General features: G+C 37.7%; 1 protein-coding gene across 19 annotated transcripts in view; it reads left to right on the top strand.

The window, feature by feature from the left end:
• DLG2 (discs large MAGUK scaffold protein 2) overlaps nucleotides 1-23,568 on the top strand; it is a 1,042,459-nt gene that overhangs the window by 229,010 nt on the left and 789,881 nt on the right. For 7 of the 19 annotated variants that reach the window (XM_080581575.1, XM_080581578.1, XM_080581577.1 and 4 more), the window contains one exon: nucleotides 23,473-23,566. The exons of 11 other annotated variants lie outside the window; for them this stretch is intronic. In XM_080581575.1, the coding sequence (XP_080437701.1) occupies nucleotides 23,473-23,566 (94 nt within the window). The remainder of the gene's footprint in view (nucleotides 1-23,472; nucleotides 23,567-23,568) is intronic. One more of the 19 variants, XM_080581556.1, reaches the window with a different exon arrangement.

Below are 23,568 nucleotides of genomic sequence, written 5' to 3'. Positions count from 1 at the left end.
ATTTACAATAAAAAATGTGCTTTGCAAGTATCCATAAAATAATGATGAATAAAGGAAGATTGGTAAAAGGCAGTCTCCGGGCTAAAAAAAAATATAAAGGAGCAATAGAGAAGGTCCTTCCCTGGATATATTTAACAAGAGACTGGACATTCTATTTTGTTGTACACTGTGGAGAATGACCTAGTCACTCCTAGGAGATGTGATAAGTTGTCCAGTGGGCATTTTCCACTTCAAATCCTCACAATTCTATTAAACCAGGGCAGAAATGGTTACCTTAAGGGGTAAGATGATGGATGAAATGCCTCCTGTGATGTGTGCTCCTTCTTGATAAGACTCCTGGCATGCCATTTCCTGGGGAGTTCACAATACAAGACACATTTAAATAAATTAGGTATGGAGAGCATACAAATAGTGTGGACAATTGCTTTTTGGAATAAGGTTACGGTTAAATGTTTATGTCAGTATTAGCTAGAGATTACCCACAGGCAGCACAGCAGAAATGAGCCTTTGGGGAGATCTTAATCAAAGTTATGGCACAAATCTTATGACTGAATTTGTAGCCAAAATTATATGCAAGGAAACTGAAAGGTCTTTACGTGCTTTCCTGGCAAAGTGGCTGGTCAAAACGGGCATGGAAAGAACAGCAGAGACAGCTGGGGGGAGATAAACGAGAATAGAACTCTGCGGGGATTTGAAAGAGGCTTGAATGTAATGAGTTAAGGGAGAAACTCAAGGGGATGAGGGTCATAATTAAAGCAATAAGCAAAAAAGGTGGTACTAGCAGATGCATTTTTCAGACCTTGAGGATAAAAAAGGGAGGTCAGAGAAGAGGATGCTGCAGCAGTCAGGAGCTCAGATAAAGATTTAACTCTAAAAATAGGTAAAGACATTGAATTTCAGTAAATCTAGGAAGTCAGGTTAAAAAAAAAAAAAGATCATTTACAAGTTCTTGTTAAAATGATAGAATAATATGGCCCATTTTTTTGCTTAAAAATATTATTTTCTTGATTCATATATTTCTGCATTATTTGAAAATGATTTAGCGTCAGGAATCCTGATTACCATAATCACATCCAACTACTGAGATCAAGTAGGTTTGGGTGGGCTTGGAAGAAGATGTGCATTTAATGATGTTTATGGGGACTAAGGAAGATCTAAAGTCATTCAGGGATAATTTTAGTAAATGTGAAGATTCAAATGGGATTTTGATTAAATAAGCTGAACATAAACTCAGTATTACTCTTGTTTCCTTAAGACATGGAATGATAGGGCTGTTTATTTTCCCATAAGCTCTTTGACCCTCTTTTTGAAATATTAAAGTGTGAAATTATACTAACACAAAAAGACGATTTCTAATGTATCTTTTCCTTAGGATCTTTTGAATTCTGTTAGTTCTGCTCCCATGGTAAGACCAAGAGAAGAGCTGATGAGGTGATGGCATAATATGCTATCTCTGGCAGATTGTCATATTCATACTGCAGTAAAAGAAAATCACAGTTAGAGATTTATGAGTTTGACAATCTTTTTAATTACACGGACACTCCCTCCCAAAAAGAAGTAAAAACCCACCAGACTTTAGCTCTAAAATTGTGCAGTGAATTCCACATCCAGACAAAAGTATAGGTTAACTCAGGAAATAGCATCACTGTAAGGGTTTAGTTTTCAGCTATCTTCTTTTCATGTTTTCCTTAGCTTCTCTTCATCTGATACCTTTATACTTCAGGCATTTCTTTAACTGTGGAGTTTTATGTTTAGTTGTAGTTCCTACTTTCTTTGCCAAAAGGAAATTCTGCATCTCATCTAGACTAAGCAAGCTGAAGAAAAAAATGCATCTATTATGAATGATATGAAAGGAATAATAGTCTCACTAACTTCCGAAGGCCTATCTTGTTTTCCTTCCAACAGTACAAGCTACTTAATTATTTACATTATAAATTGGTAATTTTTTATCAGTAGCTACTCCATTTTTTTTCCATATTGTACCCAAGAAAGAAAGGTTAACATCTGGGCAGAGCAGGCAGATCACAGATTTGTGAAAACCTTTAGTCATGTTGTACAACAATTATTAGCAATGGAATAAAAGAATTATGTTAAACTCTGAGAATATTCTTTTTATAATACATTTTGTAAATGAATTATAGAAAGAACAATGTAGGTGGGAAAGGAACTGCAGTGGGGTGAAGTAAAGGGACCAGAAAAAGAAAACAGATGACACAAAACATATTGCCAGTCACCTAGAGGACCTTTCCACATGATATCCTGCAGGACTTGTCTTAATTATAACTAAGATAATAGTCCGTACCTACACCAGGAGATGCAAGTACAGATCCTGCTATCATGGTCAAAGTTTCCTGTTTACTTCACGCTCTAGGCAGGCCTTGCTTTGTTTTGTGGGTATGAAATAGCAGAAGGAGGTTGCTGCTGTTGCTCAGTGCTGGAACAAATGAAAGGGAAACAGTTCACTTGCACAAAACATTCCACTTGCTTTTCCATTTTCTTTATTCAGCCTCTAAGGCTCTATTCTTTATTTAGAATAAACAGAATAAAAATATTGTGTTATTCACTTTCTCTGGTTTTATGAATCCAACACTTCTGAAGGTTGTAGTATGATATAACAATTTTGAAGTAACATTTATATTTTTATGAGATTTGACTTACAAAACAGTAAGTCAGCATCATTACAATAAGATGATAGTCTTTCACTTATTATCTCACAATGAAGAGTAGAATTAAGGAAGAGACTGTTGCTTCACTTTGATTTGTTGATTTTTTACTCAGCTATTTTCTCACTTTGAATTTGAAGAGGGGATTGAAGGGTTTATTTCACTTGTAATGGGAGAAGCTTAGACAAACATTACAATAGTAAGAAAAAATAGAAAAGACATTTTTCTCCATCTTTTAGTATTTACATAATTTAATAGGTGCTTAGAGGTCAGATTACAGTTATGTAGATAGACAGGTAGGTCTTTATTATGCAAAGATTCTTTACAGTACTTTTCATGTTAAGGCCAGACCTCTTGAATAAAATATTAAGAAAGCCTGATTAGCCTTCTTTTTGTAGCTTCTACAGCCGAGAAAGGAGTTGTAGGGGTGGAAATAGAGTTAAGAAAACCATCTTTACTCCATTATTATTAGGAAACTTTTTAAAAAAATCAATAAGCAACATTTTAAGTGGCCATCAATCTCTGGTTAACTTCTCGTAATCAAGCCTTCATGGCTATCTTGCTTTTAACGAATTGTCAAGGAAGATTTTAAGTAGTTTTTTGTAAGTCTAGAAGTTCAGTCTGTGCTTTACAAGACTAACATGCTTTATTTTATAAGCTTTTCTGTTTTAGCATATATACTCTGGCAGACTACAAAAGGTGCATGGCAAATCACAGTGCATAAAACCATCATAGTGCCTCCTATGCTAAATTTTGGTTATGTTGCTTCCATTGTCTGATGTCAATTCTCTTTTTGTGCTCTTGGTATCATCATCTACCAAGCTGAAGGTAGATTGCCTGAAACAATGTTTCTGCAAAATGTTCTGTATTTTGAGTTCTTTGTTTTGGATTGTTAGTATCTCCCTTCAATGTCATTCATAAATGTAGAGGTCATCATAACAGGCCTGAGCTAAAAGCAAACCTTTTTATTCCTTTCTTAGGAATATCATCTGTACTTGGATACAGTAAAAGTGCTTTCAGTTTGCAGCTTGATCCATAAAATTAGCCATCATGTGCTATGGACAAGAAAGCTGGAACACTGCATTGAAGAGCTCTAATTATTTATTAGTGTCTTTTCTGCTTTATTACTACTGGAAAAAGTAATTCTTTCAGATGCTCCTGGGAGAATGTGCACACACGATAAACAATATATTTATGTGTAGGCTTGGCCTGGTCAATATTTTTAAATCTTATCTTATATCTTTAAATCTCACACAATAATCTAAGAAAATTGTATTGCCTGGTCTTCAGATCTACAGTGCTATTAGAAATATTTATTTTTCATTATTGGACAAAAGACACAGAAAGTTAAATTTCCTTACCACTTACAATGAAATTATTGATCTATTTAAACTTAAATCATCTTTGCTGTAGTGCCCAACTATGCTCTGAAGACAGGTTAGTCAAAGTAAGAGAATAATAAATCAGAATGAGAATAACACAAATAACCAGAAGTCATTTCCCAAACCTGTGAGTCAGGTAGTCCGATTGATCTAGAAGGAGGAAGATGTGCAACATGAAAGAGTGTTAAGGTTGAGGAATTGAAGAATAACAGAAGAGACAGAGAACATATATCATGCTAAAGAAAGAAACAATTCAACCCAGAAGGAAAAAACAGCTTCTAATCTGGGAGGAATGTCTTCTCCTATAAAGGAAATAAACTTGAAAGTAAGTAATAAAACAAAAGTAAATGAGGTAGTTATGATAGTAAAGGACAATTGAGAAAGAAATTAAAGAACTCCTGTGACTGGAGAGAAGGGTAAACATACCTCACTGTAAGTCTACAAAGTCTAGTGTATTGTTCTCATAACTGTTTTTTCTTACTACCGTAAAATTCTGTTAATGTTAGAAAGAATTGCGACATAATGAGACAAGTCCCTTTTGAATCCCAATGCCAAAAATAGGTAACAACTTTTTCTTGAATGTTGTGGAAACATTCAAAAGTTGCATTCTGGGTTTCCATATCACAGGGTAAAGTAACAGCATTATTGTGACTGGCAGGAGAAAGCCGGTCAGTGAGGAGTCCAATTTAAATTTGATTCAGAATGAATATGAAAAGTGGTAGTTTAAATTACCTGAGAAACAACAGATTGGCTCATCATACCCATGCTAGTGCTGAATTTATTGGAGTTGGAATAGTCTCCTGATGGCTCTGTTACATGAGTGGCTCTGTTGGACAAGTGTCTTCTTTCAGAAGATCTGTCTGCGCTATTAGGAGCTCAGGATCCAGGTCAGCTCCATGCAGGCACAGAGCAAACTGAGAGAGAAGCTGTCTCCAGATTCTTGAGCCCATATCAGCCCGTACCCTGTACAGGACTAAAGCCGTCAAATTGCTTCATCTTTCCTTCACCGCTCCTCCTGTGGAACTTGCACATCTTCACTTGCGTCATCTATGTACCCAGTGCTGAATCTAAGGACTTCATTTTGCCTATTGCTTCGGCCACTTTGCTATGCACATTGCCACTTTTTTCGCCTCCTTGTGTTTTTCCATAACCACTTTTTTTTCCTCAGGACAAATTGAGATTTATGTCAAGGAACCTAGAAGAACTTAGGTGCTGTGATGATGGGTTTGTGCAAGTGTATAGCTAACTAGTTAACTATGTTTTATACTCTTCCTCTGTTATTTTTTATTCATAAGAATGTACTTCTCAAAATAGCTTCAAGTTTGGTTTCATAGGATGAAAGAAATATCTGGTCTGTTTCTAAACCCTCACAATAAATCAGAATATTTTCGTCAGTACCTGAATGTTCATAGTACCAGCATGATTTATTTATCTGGAACTGCAAGGTTGCAGCTTCCTGAAAGAGTTTTTATTTCATTTGTGCTCCATAAAATGAACAAGATTGCTTCCACAGGTTCAGTTACCACTAAGTAAAAGTATGTCCTTCAGAGATTCACAAGACTTCAAAGTCAAGAGCTTTTTGTTAATTGATAACTCTGTTCCCCCATAAAGTCATGCTTCAGTGTTTGTGTCAAAAACTTGCCCATAAGAAGTGGAGTCAAAGGCATGCAACCAGAGAGGAGAGACTGTGGAAGCTCTCAGATGAATGTTACGCAAGTGAGTTCAGTGGAACCAAAGTCAAACTGTAGGGAGGGTTAGTTTAAATCAGTGCATCAACCAGTCTTGTGCCATTTCAGCAATAATGAACTAGTAGTGGATGGCCTTTTCCTTCTGGCAAAAGTCAAGATAGAATGAATTGTCTGACATTGTTCACTAGGTCAAGTAGCTCCTTCTCAGATTCTAGTGGGAGCTCTTTTCTGTTCTTTTCAGGAGGCCATCTCTCTTTGTGGGTAGTTACCATTACAGCTGATATTTTACTTCTGTCCTAAAGCTCTGGGAATTAAGACCCTGAGTTAAGGTGAATTTTGCCAGTGCTGACATGCAACAAAAATAAAAACTAGAAGTAGGGTCTAGTAGTATGTGGCCTTGCAGTCACTGAAACACCATCAGTTATGAGTGGGCCCGATATTTTCATGCTGCTTAAAAGAAACATCAGGTGTTGTAAATGAATACTTTGTAGTGCCTAACCAAGGCTGATCAGGACTTCCAAAAGCAGAAACTCAGGTGTTCATAATCTGCTCTTAGTGCCAATGCTGTTCCTCTTTACTTGAGCTAGGCCTCCCTGGGGAATGGAAAAAAGAGAATGACATTGAAGGAGAGTAGATTAGTGGAGCTTGATGAGAGCAAGAAAAGAATGGGAGATAGTTCCAAGCCTTCAGGAGGCTGAGAAAGGGCAAGATGAGCAGAACCTGAGAAAAACCTGGGGCGATGGACTGGACAGGGATGGTACATTCACAGCTGTGACAGAGAAAGATAAGAATCAAAAGGATGATGGCCTCCAGGAAAAGCTCTGCTGCAGAGTCCTGATTCTATTATTTATTGATGCAGAAAGTAGCCACGTACTGTAGTAGAAAAATATATGTCTTTGTCTCTCTCATATCTGATCCACATTGAAAATGGTCTTCTCTTCCTGCCCCTTCTCTTTTTGCATAAGTGGTAGAGGACAGTGGTATGGCTCTATGGACTCTAACCATGACGATGAACTGAGGAGGGGAGGAAGTTTGGTATGTTACCATGTGACATCATTTTTCCTTTTTAAAAATTCCAAGTCTTTTAAAAGGTTATACTGTGAAAAGATAGAATGAAAGCATGAGAGTGAGATCAGTATTGTGCATCAAAGTGCCAAAATAAAGCTGAGCAAACTAGATTTTGACAATTTGTCATCTAAATACTTAGCACTGGAGCTTGCAGCAACTGGAACAAAGGTACTGGCTCCTGCTGCATTCTCTGTACAGCTTGGCACTGGTGCAATGACCAGGCACTCAGGCAGTTCAGATCTGGATTTAGTGGTAGTTGGGGTGGAGGAGAATCTTAAGACATTTCTGTCTGTTTACTGTCAAAATCTCGTAACTGTGAATGGTTCTGGTTTTCATGCATTTGCTCCTGGGGATTTCTGTTTTTTAATGATTGATGTGAAACTGGATCAGAGTCTTAATCCTGAACTTACCACCTGGCTTTAAGGAAAAATTACACTTGTGTCCTGTGTCTTTCTACCTTATTACAGGAGAGACAAAAAGTGCCACAGAACATCCCTGCGACACCCAACATCTGCTCTGAAGTTTCTGTTGCTCTTTCCATATAGCTTTCTCTCTCTCTCTCTCTCTCTCTCTCTCTTTCTTTTTTTTTTTCTTTTTTTTTTTTTTTTTGCTTTGTTTTCTTCCCAGTTGTGTGTTTGTTTGTAATACACAATGCAACTGCTTGACGGGTCTAGCAGTCTCCTTCCTTTGCCTTTCTGTTCCTGGAAGAGTGGCATCTTCCTTTATCCCAGTGGATCACTAATTACACCCCAAACCATTTAAATGCCAGCTATGTAGGTAGGGATGGTTTGCAGGGATTTTTTTGGTGATGTGGGGATAGGTAGCTCTCAAGGGCCCATAACAGGACGGAGAATAAAGAGGATTTGGGGAATTTGCTGTCACAGGGATGTGATGTAAAAGCTTACTGTTCTCCTTCACAAATATAAAAATGAATTTCCAGACTCTCCCAAAGAGAGGGCTCTGTCCTAACATCAGTGTGATATTTTGTGATCCCAACTAAGTTCTTTGTGTGCTTTGCCATCCAACCAGGCACAGAGGGGAGCTTCTGAAGACAAATGATTTCATACATGCTGGAATATACATCAGGGCTTATATTCTTTCTTACTCTATTCATGATCTGAGCAGACACTAAGAGTTTAGTATACCAATAAACAAATAAAAAAGGCCAGCAACTACTTTCTGGCCCTGACTCCATCTACCACAACAAGGCTTGTGTGCATACAGCCAAGGTCTATTACCTTCCTGAGCCAGGATGCCTGTGACCAGTCTGCCTCCATTGGAAGTGGTCTGTGACCCATGTAAACTCCTACATCATGCCCACACTGTGCCTGGGAGAATGCTGGTTCACCAGAACCCAAACCAGACAAAGGGGTCATTTAGTAATTGGATAGTATGCATGCCCCTGTGTGGGCCTGAGTCCCATTTAAATACTTAATAAAGCATAGAATAAAAAAACAGCTAACATTTTGCAGCTGTGGAGTCATTTCCATATTGACATACACTTCATGTCTGTTCTTTCCTTTTTCACAGGCTTTAGACAATCCTACCTAGTCCTTAAACCTGAGAAGTTACCCTGTACCCATGCTACAGAAACTACTTAATTATTTGATATTAGTGATACTCTTTGTGATCCACTAAGTGCTAATTCTCTGTCACCATAAGTCAACCACTAAAGCTCTTGAGTGTACTGCAGTAATATCAGTTTCCCTGGAGTCTACTCTTTCATGTTTTTCATGCTTTTTGCATTTCTGTGTTTCTATTTCCACCAGACTGATGCAGAATAAAGGCTAACAACAAGGCTGAAATGCAAGTCTAAAAGAGGTGTACCCATTTCAATATGGATTAAATCTCAGGTGCAGGCAAGGTTATATTTCTCTGGATCATACTTAATATTAAGATATTTAGATTTTTGCCAGGGTAGCAAAAGCCCTAGCTTATGCTGTGTAAATGATAGAGTTCCATATGCAAAAAAATAGAAATTCAGATCTATCTTTCAAAAAAAAAAAGTAAAAAAAAAAAAGTAAAGCAGAAAAAGGTATAATTCTTAGTCTCCTTACAGAAAGAAAAGTCAATTTGATTTGAATTTCTATTGTTCTTTAATAAATACCATTAGGATTACTTTTAGGTTTTAAATGAAGGGATAATCTAAAATGCTGAAAGAAGATGTACTTTATAATAGTAAACATCTCAGCATTATGTCCTAAACATGAAATATAAATTTCTTTCAAGCTGAAATCCGTAAAGGTTTAAGAAGAAAATCCTTGCTGTCTCAGCAGAGTGGTTGGAAACTTTGCCTGAAGAGCTCTTTGAGTCAGATTTCCTCAAATGGAAAGTGACTATTTCTCCTGTTGCCACCTTTGGTGGTTGTGTGCATTTTACCTTGGCTTACTCAAAGTTCCCTTGGGAGTCAGATGGAGTGCCAGTGCTCAAAGTGACAGGCTTCCAGTTTCTGGTGAGAAAACCAGCATTGGAGACTTCGTCAACCAGCCACTAATGTACACAGAGAGGATAGTTTGCCTCTGATGTTTTGAATGTTAAGAGTGTCAGAGAGCTTGGTTGACACAGTAATCGGTGGCTGACATGTTGTGTATGGGGGGGTGTCTTCTTCCTCCTGAAGGACAAGTGTCAGTTGTCCAGTTGCTTTCACGTGGCTGTAGGCTCATTTGGCAAAGTTCCCTGCTTCTTTAAAACGCAGAATTGTTACTAAAATCGATGGGATAGCTTCATTTTACATCAATAAGCACGTTCCCTCCTACTCTGTCTTCATTCTGGTTGCTGGGAATCTTCATTTGCCCCATTCATGTCACAAAGATAAGGGACAAACCTCATTTTACTGAGCTGATCTAGAGATACACTGTGTTAGTAGAGGAAAAAGGGAGACTCCTTCTTAAAATGGATGTCATAGAGTTATAGAATCACAGAAAGGTTTGGGTTGAAAGGTACCTGAAAGCCCATCCAGTTCCAACCCCCTGCCATGGGCAGGGACACCTCCCACCAGACCAGGTTGCTCAAAGCCCCATCCAGCCTGGCCTTGAACACCTCCAGGGATGGGGCATCCACAGCTTCTCTGGGCAGCCTGTGCCAGTGGCTCACCACCCTCTGAGTGAAGGATTTCCTCCTGTATTCCATATGACCATGGAATGTCCACATTTCAGAGACTCATCAGCTACCAAAAGTAATGTGATGGTCAGTAAATGTTTGATTTTGAAAACCTTTAGGTTAGTTGGGTCTTTGTTTCAGTCAGTGGGTTGTAACCAACAAAAACTCTTATCTTTGAGGTACAGACTCCTATCCCAAATCCTCTGGCACCTACTGAAGCTCTCTCATAATGCATGTTATACAATATTATCCACAGGAAACACACTAACAAATAGTATCCATGATGTTTGTTTGGAAGAGGAAGAATAATGGAGAATTGAATCCCTAAATACAGAAATTAAGGAAACTGTTTTTGGGTGGGACAGACATTTAGGTATGAGATTGCTTTTCTCTACATGCTGGAAGTAGGCAGTGAGATTCAGTATATGTTGAAATCTGGAGGCTGAATAATCAAGGATGGTGAATGAGAATGTTTCTGGGGGTGGCAGTGAGGCAGTGACATTCAGAGGAAACGTTACCATGGCATTCGCAGGCTGATGTGAACATATAGGTGATATAGAAGGAAAGCTCTGAAAACAGTGCCAGGATATGGACAAAAAAAGCAAGAGGACACTGAAATCTCTGGTTACCCAAAAGTGTGTTAGCAATTTCCTTTTCCTTCACTGCAGCTTTTGTGTAACCCACTCTTTGACAGCAACTTTCAGTCATGCGCTCCCTCACATTTGCAATTCGTTTTAGTTGTATCTTCGTTAAAACTTCTCAAAATGATGCCTTTTTATATATGAACTGCAGTAATCAATTTTCAATTATTACTATGATGTGTTCATTTCTCTGGGATAGGACACATAGTGATATCAGATACTGTATTGGCATTAAGCTTTGATTTTATATGCATCCTTAATATAGTTCTAGATGATGAGGATGTGGTAGAACACTGCATCTTGTGGGATAACAATGATGTTGTGGGATAGCATCTTTCCAGAGGGATGCTCAGCTGGAACCTCTCGCTCAGCCTGCTTCTGCAGCTGTTGAAAAAACATGCTGACTTGCTTTTGTTGAATATGTCTTGTGTAAATTACTGGAAACTTCCTATGACTTCACTGAATATGAGTACCTGTTTGTACAGCAGCTGACACAAAGGGGCATCGTCTATCATTGGGAACTCTATGTGCTGCAAGAGTACAAATAACCAGCACTATTGGTTATCATAATAATGGTAATGCTTCTAGAGTTCTTGGAGAAAAATAGGTAATACATTTGTCACCCTGGATGATATTCCCATCTTGATTAAAACTTCTATTAATGTCTCTGCTTGGGTACAGTTGATAAGTATTTTGTAACTAAGAATCCCTCATAAATATGTAAAGCAAGTTGGGTTATTCTGAATGTGTCTATCACTATAAAAATCATATTTTCTTAATGGAAATACTAAAATATAATGTGTTTGTAAATCTGTGTATATGAAAAACATGCAGGTTAAGAAGCCATCAAGAGTGCTACGACTTGAGAGATTTAGGACTCTCATTTGCTAAGGCTCCAGTTCTGTGAAACTATGATATGAAATCTTCTATATGGTCACAAACCACAGGTATATCACTAATTCTAATTAAATTATTGAAAGTGCATTAAACTAAACATGTGAAATGGTAAATATGTGCAAGAATGATCCTGAAAAATATGCCAGGGTGTGTCATTCCCATGCATTGGACTTTTATATTTCAGTGTTAAGATATATTTCACCATAAATAGGTCACACAATTTTTTTGCAGAATTCATAGAATTTGCACCTCAGGTAATGTCAGTAAGATAATCATTCCTACCTGAAGGTTGTTATTATAAGAAATCATTCCCCAGGGTGAGAAAAACACTTGAGATTTCATAGTCATTAGACTGATGCATCTTAGTATCTCTAGTTTTGATTAACAACTTTACACAAGGATGGAACATGTGAATATTTGTGGTATTTTTAGTGACTGTAGTGATCTTTGTTAAAACCTGTCCAACAGTGTCATCACTGTTATATATGATTTAGCTGAAAATTCTTTATCTGACAGTGAAAAAAGATCCTTTAAGAAGTTGCATAAGCGTTTCAATGAATTGCTAGCCAAACTATATATAAAGCTGCTCAATTATATAAAATATTAATATAGGAATAACAGTCTTTTAATAGTCTTTTTTTTTTTTTTTTTTTTTTTTTTTTTTTTTTAAGACTGGGAAAAACACAGAAACACAGTTTTAGCTGATAAATGCTTGTATGTGTTTGGGACCTCTGGGATACAAGCACTCTGTTTACAGGAGTTTCCTATTAGCCCCATCAGAGTTGCATTGCAAGGTTAGATTCCATACAAGAAAAAGAGGCAAGAGTAATTGCATGTTGAGTTAAAATGCTCCAGTGTGGCCCACTAGAAATGAAAGACTATTTTGGATAGCTACAGCCGTACAGGATCTTTGACCAACTGCTAAGATGTCTCAAACTAATCAGGAAATCTTCCTCATTAAACAAAACCAACACCAACCAACCAAAATTAAAAGATGGAGAGGTCACAGGGCAAAGAAAATTGCTGTTTCTTCAATGGCATAAAACAGTTCCAGACTGCTAATTTTGTTTTTATGCACTGCAACAGCCTCGGAAAGATTTTGATGTAGGTGTAATGGGAATGTCCTCTGCTGGTCACCTGGCCTGGGTGGGAGCTTCTTTGAAGAAAAATGTCATTCATTCATGAGGAAGAAAAAGCAGCTTCTGCATAAAATAAGAACAGTTTTCTGCTCTTGCTTTTATGATACTGAATTCCCTAGGCAACTAATAGCCTTTTCCTCCCTGACCCTCAATTTTATACACATATATAAAATTACAATGAAAAATATCAGGCAATTTAATTAGTTAATGTTTATAAAGCTCTTTCAAGATGAAAAGAGCTCTGTAAGTGGCATGTATTATTAATAGATATTAATGTTTCTTCAGAAATTGAAAATTGAAACTGGTGCCATCACTAGTGTGCATAAACGAACTTATTTCTTAGTTTAATGTGTTTGTTAATTGGCTTTGCAAAATTTTTTACTGTTTTGGTTTACATGCTCTTTAAAAGTTTTATCTTTGTTAACTAGCAATGAGTAAGTTAATGGCATTATTACAGTAAAAGAGGCAGTCAGAAAATTCTAGGGATGAACACCATCACAGTATCTTGTCTAGCTTAGGTTGTTTAAATATGAGCTTGGTAATGTTTCCAGTAGGACGGTATGGAAAGCAAATGGTAGATATTCAGGTGAAACAGCAGCATGCCTCAATAGCTATACCTAGTTCAGGAACTGGAGGGGAAACATTAGAATGTCCCATTCCCCAAAGTGCTTAAAAGTAGATGTCTTCATTGTTTCCACAGCTAAATTAAGGAACTTAGTTGTGAATAATGAGCTTTGTGATTGCATCTTCCTTTCCCATTCATCATACCACTGAGTTTATATGCATTGTAGCTTCTCCTTTGTAATGCACTAAAGTTTGCAAATAGGAAAACTTAATTTCTGGGAGCTGAGTTCAAAATTCTTTTGGCAACTTCCACCTCATAACCACCTGATCCACCTCCAGGGCACTGATTTCAAACAGTGCTAGGGCTTCGCAAATACGCAGTGGGATGTGACATGTTGGCCAGCTCCATTTAGAGAATTATTATTATTATTATTATTATTACTATTTTTTATTTTTATTTTTTGCTTACATTGATACACTTAAACTTGACACATATGGACATCCTCTATGGGTTCACTCCCATTTCTAGACTTACAGTAGATGAATGCTGTGCACACTTTATAGCCTTCAGACATTTGCAGGACATCAAATGTTAATGGACAACCTGGGGCTTTGTTTTCAGGACATGAACACAGGAATTTCTCTAACCATTTAAAACTGCATGGTCGTTGCGAAGACTAGCTAGGGACTTAACTGTCCCTAGCACGCACTGCTCACTAGCAAACCTACTTAATTCAAGTATGTAGGCTGATGGGATAGAAAGAGGGAGCACTATTTATACTTACTGTGTCTGCATGTTATATGGCTTGCTAGCCTTTCAAAGGCTATGTGGCATGGTCTTTCTGGTAGAAGATAACTCATCTGTCACTGAGGAGCAGTGATAGGACAATTGGGTGTATGAATGGAAGACAAAAGAGGTGAGTATTCATCTCTACAGAAGAAAGTAGATGCCACTGAGCAATATCTGCTTTGAATTGAAGTATATGGCGTACAATATCTAAGAGAGCCTCACTGAGGCACTGAGATACAGGGGTACAAAAATTTTAGCATTCTGTCAGCAACCATTGAGACACTGTGTCCCAAGCGATAGTCATGAGGGATGTGATCAAAGAAGTTTTGTATTCCCTCTTGGAAGACTCAGGGATCTTTCCTTGTTTTTAAAGTTTATTTATTTATTTATTTTTCCATATATATATAATTGAAATGCCATTGGGCCTGCTTTTTCTCCTTTGCATATTTGCATAGATTAACTTATAAATATTTTAAGTGGAAGAATTGTGCTTCCACCCATGGGTAGGTTTTACTTAAATTTTGAGTAACTTGATGATGCATTTTAAGATTTTTTTTTTTCTTCTTCTTCTTTTATGGCATGAGGTTTTCTTGTGGTCTTACTGCTCTTTTGCTTTGTGACTTTAAACACAAATGACTGTGAGGATTTTATTTTGAACTTGAGACTAAGTTTAAGCCTAAGCTTTGTGTTTAATGGAGTTATTTGCTAGGAATTCTGTGGGGTTTGTTTAAAAAAAAGAATCACTTTACAGTTGAAGAAAGATACTTTCTAAAGTGAAGATGAAAATGCAAATTCCTGATCTAGTAGCTTGAAAAAAGCCCTACAAATATTGCAAACGAAAATGAGTAGAATGATCAGATCGATGAACATCGTCACAGCGCAGCAATAGGAGGCACCCAAGAAGTGGGCTGTTCAGCTTTGGAATGATCTAAGGTAGAAAGAAAACTGCCAAGCCAGTGTTCTTTAGTGATTCACAAGCTTAATCCAAAATTCTTACATACTACTCTCTCCAGCAGTATCTGACCAGTACAAACTGAAAACTGCATCATGTACGCTCTGAAATGTAGCATGCATTATTTTGAAAAGGCCTTCAATTTTAAGCAGAAGTTTTAATGGGAGCTATGAACTAGGAAGTGTCTAGGTCTACGTGGCAAAACGTAAGAGTCTAAATAGTTTTTATTTTTTTTCTCTGTGATTTTGTATGGAGCTTCTTGGATTCCCTGCATTCCCCCTGAAGCAATGTGCACAGGGCAAGCAGAATATTTGAGCTGGGCTGTGCTCTGCAGACTGAAAGGGATGAGCAATAACAAATGGCATTCTGCTCTCCCACACAAATAACAGTTTCTGAAGGGTGGGAGACAGAAAAGTCCCCGAACAGGGATCTACATTCATGAGGGGAACAAGAGGCACCACTGCCATTCCCACCCTCCCATTTTGCCCTCTTTCAACATGAACTCTAATAGATATGTGCTGCCATTACACTAGTAGCTTTACCCACCTTTAATTGTTTCACATCCCATCTCCTCTGCTCCTATTCTCAGTGACTGAAGTTTGGTATTTTTCCTCTCCTTTACAGACTTACTCCTACCTTCTCTCCTGTGGCGTCTCACCCACCTTCCTTTAGAGAGAGAAAAGATTTTTTGAATTAATGTATTTTAACAAGCAGGAATAAAAAAAACACAGATGTGTAGATTATAATGCTAGACTTCTATTCAGTATTTTATTGTCTTGTACATTTGTAAGATCTAGAGTATCACAAACCCTTTACATTGTCTATGAATATTCATGGGGCTAATAAACACATGGACTCTGGCTGTTTACTTTTCCCTTTCATGTTTGTTTTCCAGTTAGTCTAGCAAACATGTTTACTAGCAGGAATCCATAAGAAAGCCAACAATTTTTTGAAATTATTAAGTTCCATATTAGGGAGCTGATCACAGGAGTAAAATTTAACTTGTCTTGTAAACAGAAACTTATATTCAGTCAGAATTAACTATTCCTGAAAACTGGAATATAAAAGATTCACAATAAACCACTCTTAACTCTTTGCAGGTTAAACTAATATGAGCACATTTTTTGTTGTTGCATAATTGCTGTAGAGCGAATAATTTGGAGATCCTTGTAAGCCATGTGTGGGCATATTCAGAAAAAGAAACTAATTAATCAAATAAGTTATTTGCTACCAAATTGCAGCCTGTCCATAGCAGCTTTGAATTTGCTGTTGTTCTTCTCATAAGTTCACATGAACATGTGCCACTGCTTGGAAGATGGTGTACATGGTTGCAGGCCTTGGTAATGTCAATGGCAGTTTTAACAGGACTTGAGCTAGCTCAAAATTTCAAATATAGTATTCTTTTCATTAATCTCTAATTCGATTTATAATGTAACACCATGGAGGAGAGACCAATAAGGAAATCATTTCAATGATGTTAGAGTATTTGTCATATCTGTCCTATTCTGTGGTTCATTTCTACCCCATTACAAAATGGGGAAAACCTTTTTTTAATGATGGTATTTTTTTGATGACTCCACTTTGCTTAATCCCTTGTTTAAGCATATTAATATTTGTAGGATTGTGGACACGTGCGCCATAGCCTACTTGCAATGTGTGTTTAAACACTTGATTACACAATGGACTGGTTTCTTCTGCCTTTCTGTGCTAAAAGTTGCCTTGGTTGGTTGGAGACCCCAGGGGAGAACGTTTATGCAGGGGAGGGGGAAACTCAACTAATACTGAATTTTCTTAGTGTCGCTTTCTGCCTCTGCTATGGGACATGTTAGGGCTGAAACGAGCTACAATGATAAGAACTATTACATTAAATTTTTAGGTGAATATTTTCCAACAGTGTTCTGGACAGCTGGGAGGCACAGTCCTGCATGTATGTTGCAGTCAAGGATATGCTTGCTCTAGGCTAATTTATCCACCTGGGGAAAAGAAGTTAACCTATGGAATTGCCATGGTGTTCTAACTAATTCCAGTACCTCAGCTAGCTTATTTATAGCTAGAAAAGATACTAATGCACTACTCCACAGCCTGCAGTAATGATATATGCTGGAGTGTCAAGCCTGAGGTTCATTTTGGCCAAAGCATATTCCTCTTAAAATTTCTATGAAATCAGGCTGCTGGGCCATGGAGAATGTACAGGGGAATGTGAGACTGAGAATATTCTCTCCTTCAAAGGAGACAATAGGGTCCCCTCTCTCTGTCTGCAGTCAGTCATGTATGGGGCCAAGGGCAGTGGGGTGGGTTGGAACCTGGTCCCCAACCCTGTTAGTTTCTGCGACATCAAGGAGAGTCAAGTGGGACAGCTGGGTGCAAGGACCATGGAGAGGGATGGGTGCAGATATGCCACTTTCCCAGTAACTAGTTGCTGTAGGCCATGTCATCTTGTCTTGGAACTAAGCAAATGGAGAAGAAATGGTGTCTCAAAATGTCCTTTCTGGTAAAATGGGAAGAAAACATCAGTCCTATCAAACTGAAGCATAAGCAAGCCATTAGTTTTCCTTGCCTCTAGGAATATTTAGCCCAAAAAAGATAAACAAAGGAGGGTACAGTAAGGGTTGGAGAAAAACCAAACCATGATGGTATTTTTATCTCGTTGCAGTGATTTGACACTGACCCACAGAAACTGATCTCTTTATTTCGTCCCCGTTCGAGGAAAGCTTTGCTGCATTAACTTTGTCAGATCGCAGACTTTCATATCAGATAAAATCACCATTTGGATTTCCTTTCCCAGGCAGTTTAAGAACCACCATGGTTATCTAGCTGTGGACTGGTGGATATTGCTTCCAAAATGTGTTGCATTGATTACTTAGGTCAAACCCATTCTTTTTATTGCTCGTGACTCCAAAACATACATTAGTACATATCTAGCTTAAACCTTGAGAGACGTCAGATGATCCTGTAAGCTGACCTGATGCTTCTGTGTATGCTTAAATCAAAGTTCTAATCATTGGACTTGCTGTCATATTAGCTTATGAAATTGAACTGATTTATTCCGTGAATAGTCTTTACATTGTTATTTGATTTTGATGTCTCTTTCTAGCTTGATAATTTGACTATTTTTTTTTTAAATTATTACTTTATATTTCTTATTTACTCATTGATTTATACAACATCTATTGCAGCTAGAGCTGGGAGCTATCATTATGTATACGGCTTTTTCTTGGGACAATTAAGCGTGGCCTCTGGGAACCATTGCTATTCCATCCACAGGAGATAGCTTATGAAAATGTCTCTAGGCAGACCAGTTCTGCCTACAGACGTAGATAAATTCAGCCACTTGAAAAGATGACATAAAGACATCTTTTAATTTCCCTTCCCTCTTATACCGGGCACAATCTCAGTAAGACTGAGAAACAAGGAGCCTGAAAGCAGTGGGCCTATCTGAAAAGTACATTGAAGCAACACATTTGCAGACAATGGGTGTTCACTCCTACCACTAGAATCTATGATTTTACTGGTAATCAGCTTCCAGGCAATACCATTGTGTGAAGTCAGAAATGAAAATTTAGAGCTTATGTGATCTGATAAAATTGATTCCTTGCATTTATCCCTGTTGTGTTGTCTAAGCATTGGAAGACGGTGGGACATTATATCGCACACCTCCTGAAATACCAAAATACTTGCCATGAGCAATACCAAGTAGATTACATTGCAAAGATCTCATCTGAAATCTACAGAAACGTATTTTAGCTGGCATGAGCAAGAATAATACAGTTAAACAGCATTGAAAAATTGTGGTGCATGCATTAATTTCAGACAATATACAGATTATTTTAAAAACCTCCCAGTTCCAGAAAAGGAGATTACAGGAAAGATTATTCAGCATTAAGATGAATGACGAGGCTTTTTCTCCTTTTGACATGCAATAAAAAGTAGATATGAAAAAACATTAAGTCAACTAGCACTGGAAAGATACACGCTAAATTAGTATAGGTCCCAGGTATATAGCATCTACATAATGACTAGATCCCAGATACACAGTAGGATCATTGGGATGTTGTTTTACTAAAGGGAATTGAACATTTCTGGCTTCCAAGAGATAAGAGAAAGCTGCAGCTGTTGGAGAGGACAAGTTTGAATTTCTTTTTTGAAAATTACTGTTTTCACCTAGTAGGCATTGGGTTCCCAAATTGATGTGGTGGCTATTTCAGCCTGTTTTTGATTCATGAACAGTCTTTTTTGTCTCGCCTTTTGAAGACAGAATGATAGGCTGAAAAAGATCCCAAATGACTACCCTTACATATGATCTCTGGTCAATGCTTGGGTTTTAATTTAGTGTTTAACATCCCTTTAGCCAAGTCCAATGCAGACGTGCCCATTTATGTTCCTGCCTGTCAAAAGTGCATTCCTCATGGCTATCCTCTCTTCGTTAGTGAGTTGCTAAGTTCTTTGCTCTGGCAGTTCATCATGGGGTTGGTTATCAGGTTTAAGGCTATCCCAGACAAAGATTCATTTCTTTTCTGGTCTATTCTTTTCATGTTCTTTATCTATAAATCTTGGCTATTTCCTCTCAAGGTTAGGCTATTTCAGGCTACAGACTGAATATCAAGAGGTGACTCAGCTTTTGCATTACCAGTGGAAAGGAGTTCTTTAAATCCACCATCCGTTTTCGTAGCTATCTGGGAGGAAAGCAAGGGTATGAATCACATTTCCAGGGAATGTGTGTAGAGATGGAATTCAGTTTTGATTAAACTTCCCTGCACATTTAAGGAGCCTTGTCCTTTTGGAGTCATACACCAAAGCAATAGCTTTATAAGCAATGTAGATTGGTTTAGTTTCTATGGGAGTATTTAGTTTACTGAACTTTTGTTGTATTAAGTTAAAACAGTATTGGATTGCAGTTTATCGAGTTACTGATACAGTTCTTTTTGACCTGTTCTGTATCAATAAATATAGCAGTGCTTTCTAATGTAGTTCCCTTAGTTACATTCAGGCTAATTCTAGTGCTCAGCTTGGGCAGGCACTCTTTCAGCAAAATTTTAGGCACCTGTCTGAGAGCAGAGGGAACAGTAAGTCTGCCTTGCCATAACTAAATTTCTGACAAGAACAAGAAGTGAGGCAGACCTGTCAGGACATCCAGAGGACAACCAACCTGGCTCAGGCATTTCTCACTCTCTAAAAGCAGAAAGAACTCAAGAGATTCCAAAGACATATACAGTCTGCTTACATTAGGTCTCTCTCTTTTCCCTTGTGAATAATGGGGGACCACCAGGAAAAGTCTAACTGCATAGCATCTAGCCATATAGCCCTCCTCTGAAAGTGAAGTGTGTGATCTAAGCAGTCCTGAGTGAGAGACTCAAACACAAAGTGCTCAGGTGAAAAAAGGGCATAATTTTTGCTGCTGCACCACTGCCGTGATGCTGTTGTGGGTCTTGTCTTCAACTACATTTTATGCCTCTTAGAAATAATTAGACAAAGTTCAAGGGAGGATTTAGTCAACGCTTACATGTCTATGTCTGCAAAAGTGAGTTGCAACAGGCTTTTAGGCTAGGCATAGTTACCGTCTTATAAAAATACATGCTTTGACTATGTGTGAATTCAAAGATGGAGACAACTTTGATGCTAAATCAGGATATACTAATGAATTTAGGCATCTAAATGCTTTAGTAGCCCTCAGGGACTTTGAGAACTAGCACACTGGGTGGCTATTTGAGACTTTAGATGGGTTTTAGGTATCAGGCTATATCCAAGACTATTTGGAATTTGGTGGGTTTGATTTAAACTTGCTTTCACTGTGTTTGTTTTGGTATCATTTGATAATCCTACAATGTCTAAAAGACTTAATCATACTCATGAGCTAATAATACGTAAGACCCTGAGATCTCGTAGGTTAAACATCTTGCTCTTTATCACACTGGTGTATGCTTATAGCAAAGCAGGGAGTTTAAAAAAATCACGAGCTGCAGGCTTTTGTCCAAACAAGTGAACTCCTCCCATGCAAAGGGCAGCAAGCAAATTATTCTGCACTAAGATTTTTCATATGCAATTTCACTTTTTCTTGTAATGAAAGAATCTTCTTTTAGTAGTTCTTTCTGTGTCCTATTTCTGCAGCTGGACCTTCTGACATGTTACCTACGTAGGGCTGAATTCTGTTTCAGGCATAAAGCTGTCAGAAGCTTCTTCAGAAAATTTGGCTAGAGGGCATAAATTCCCTTCCCCTCTCATGCCCTTCACCTTGAACTTGTTTTGTGTGGAGATTGTGCAGTAGCTGAAAAGAAATATAGTAAAATAAGAAGGAGTAAGGCAGCAAAAGATGTTTCTAATGGGCAAGATGAAGACATTGCAGGCTGCTCAGGCTGCTACATAGCTACCTTTCAGGTCCAGGGCTCAGAGGGACATAAAACCGTATACCAAGAAAACATTGACACAATAATTTTGAGTTTATTTGAACAGAGTTGTGAAGAAGAAATTATGTTTTGTTCTAGTGGAAAGCCCAGAGAAATATTAGTAAATGGTATCTCATTGATTTTGGTATCTTACTAAGACTCTAACTAAAATATCAGGCTAAAAGCTTGATCAGGTCATTTTCTTTTTTTTTTTCTTTTTTTTTTTCTTTTTCTAGAAATATCGGGTGCCAGACCTGAGGCTTCCTCAGTATATGCTGGGAGTGTTGTGAGAAAGACCATGGCCCATTCCTAAAATCAAGCAAACTACTCGTGATAAAATAGGAAAACACAAATAAATGCATTCATATAGGGAAAAATACTTTGGGAAATGATGTATTTGGTAGAGCATAAAGATTCAATAAGCATGGAGATGCATTTGTTCAGATTACAGAAATCAGATCAGTCTCTAAAAATGACTTTAAACATAAACATCTATTATTTATATTTGGCATCCAAAGCTTTCAGTCAGAAGCCTCACATAGCATGTCTTTACTGAAAGGTAAGACGTATGTGCAGTGCAGTTGCTGGACAGCAAGGATTTGGGGTTGTAGGAAGAAGATATTAGAAGATAGATTTAGACTAGACATTAGGAGGCAATTCTTCACTGTATGGGTAGTGAGGCACTGGAACAGGTTGCCAAGAAAAGTTGTGGATGCCCCATCCCTGGAGGTGTTCAAGGCCAGTCTGGATGGGGCCTTGGCCAACCTGATCTAGTGGGTGGCATCCCTGCCTATGGCAGGGGGGTTAGAGTTAGCTCATCTTTAAGGTCTCTTCCAACCCAAGCCGTTCTATGATTCTATGATCCTGAGAATGCTTACTGGGAACAATACCATAAATACCAGTTCACAGATGAGTAAACTGAGAGGTAGAGCTCTTTACCACACCTTGTAAGCTGAAAGAGAGATCCTGAGAGCTCTGGCCCCCAGTGCAATCTCTGACTGCTGCCAGCTTCCCTTCTAGTATAGAGAAATAACATTCTAATTTACACTGTTTGCTATGCAGTAATGAAATAATGAATAAATGGATCATCCTTGTAGTAGCAGTAGCCAGGAAATGAAAAGTAAATTGTGATCTGTTTTGGTCTCAAATGTTTCCTGGTTCTAATAATACAAAAAAAGGTTTTACCTATTTGAGCTGTTTAGGGTAATATAAAAGCATAGGATGCTTTATGCATAAACTTCAATTTTCATTCTGATTTTAAAAATTAGCATTGAATTTGTTCTCATTATCTAAAAATAAAAATAAAATTCAGAGATAAAGTTAGATAAGATCAATGGTAATAGGAATATGTTGCCATAGACACATCTGTTCAGTATGACATAAGAACACTGCTGCACAAAGAAACCCACTAAAGTTGTATTTCACAATGCCCTGAAATTATGCACTTGTGAAAAATTAATTATAGTTCTTTCACTAAAGCGGTGGTCCTGTGATGTTGATTCTAAAATATTCAACAAGCTATTTCAGTGCAGAGGGCTGTCAAATGGCAGAGCAAACAAATGTATCAAGAAGTATCAAGAAATGTTTGAAAATTTTAATTATAGCAAGTGGCCAACATTTCTGAGCTTAGCTTGAGCATAGCTTAATTTTGAGTTTTACAGTTTCATTTATAGCTTCAGAATTTCTGTATCTCTTACAAAAATCTTTCTTGCAAATTGGCATGAAATTCCACTATTTCTAGAAAACACAGGGGGAGAAGCAGAGAACAATGCAAAGCAAAAGTATGAAATAACGGCTTTCTGGTACAGACAGTAAGAACTGGGGAGTTGCAAGCTTTTCCAGATTGTTCCAGTCTTGCGCCTTTTTTTTTATTTTTATTTATTTATTTTTTATTTTTTGGTTTGGATTAGCAAGGGGATACAGCTGGATTTGGGCTAGAAGACCTGGGCTATCATCTAGCCTGACTTCCTGGCCAGAACTCTGCAGAAATCAGCAGACAACAATCATCTGCCCATTTACTGCACTTTGTGGTTTGGCCTGTTTTTGCAATAGCATTGTGTAGGCCAGCAGCATCCCTTAATAGCAGATTTCCAAAATTGTGTTTAGAGAGATATATTTTTATCATTAAAAATGGTAAACGTATGCATTCACATAAACATATTCCTTGTCAAACATTAAATTTAATTCTCATTACCTTATTAAATCACAGGTTTTGTGAAGGACCAAGAATCATCAAAGGTGGGGAGATGAACTACATTCCTGTGTTGGTTTGGTGGAGGATGGAAAAAAGCCCTTCCTATGGTGT

The sequence above is a fragment of the Anser brachyrhynchus genome (genome assembly GCF_964034855.1).
Source record: "Anser brachyrhynchus genome assembly, chromosome: 1".
Lineage (NCBI taxonomy): Eukaryota > Metazoa > Chordata > Aves > Anseriformes > Anatidae > Anser > Anser brachyrhynchus.
Note: the sequence above shows the minus strand (reverse complement) of the source record. Positions and strands in the feature narration are given on the sequence as shown.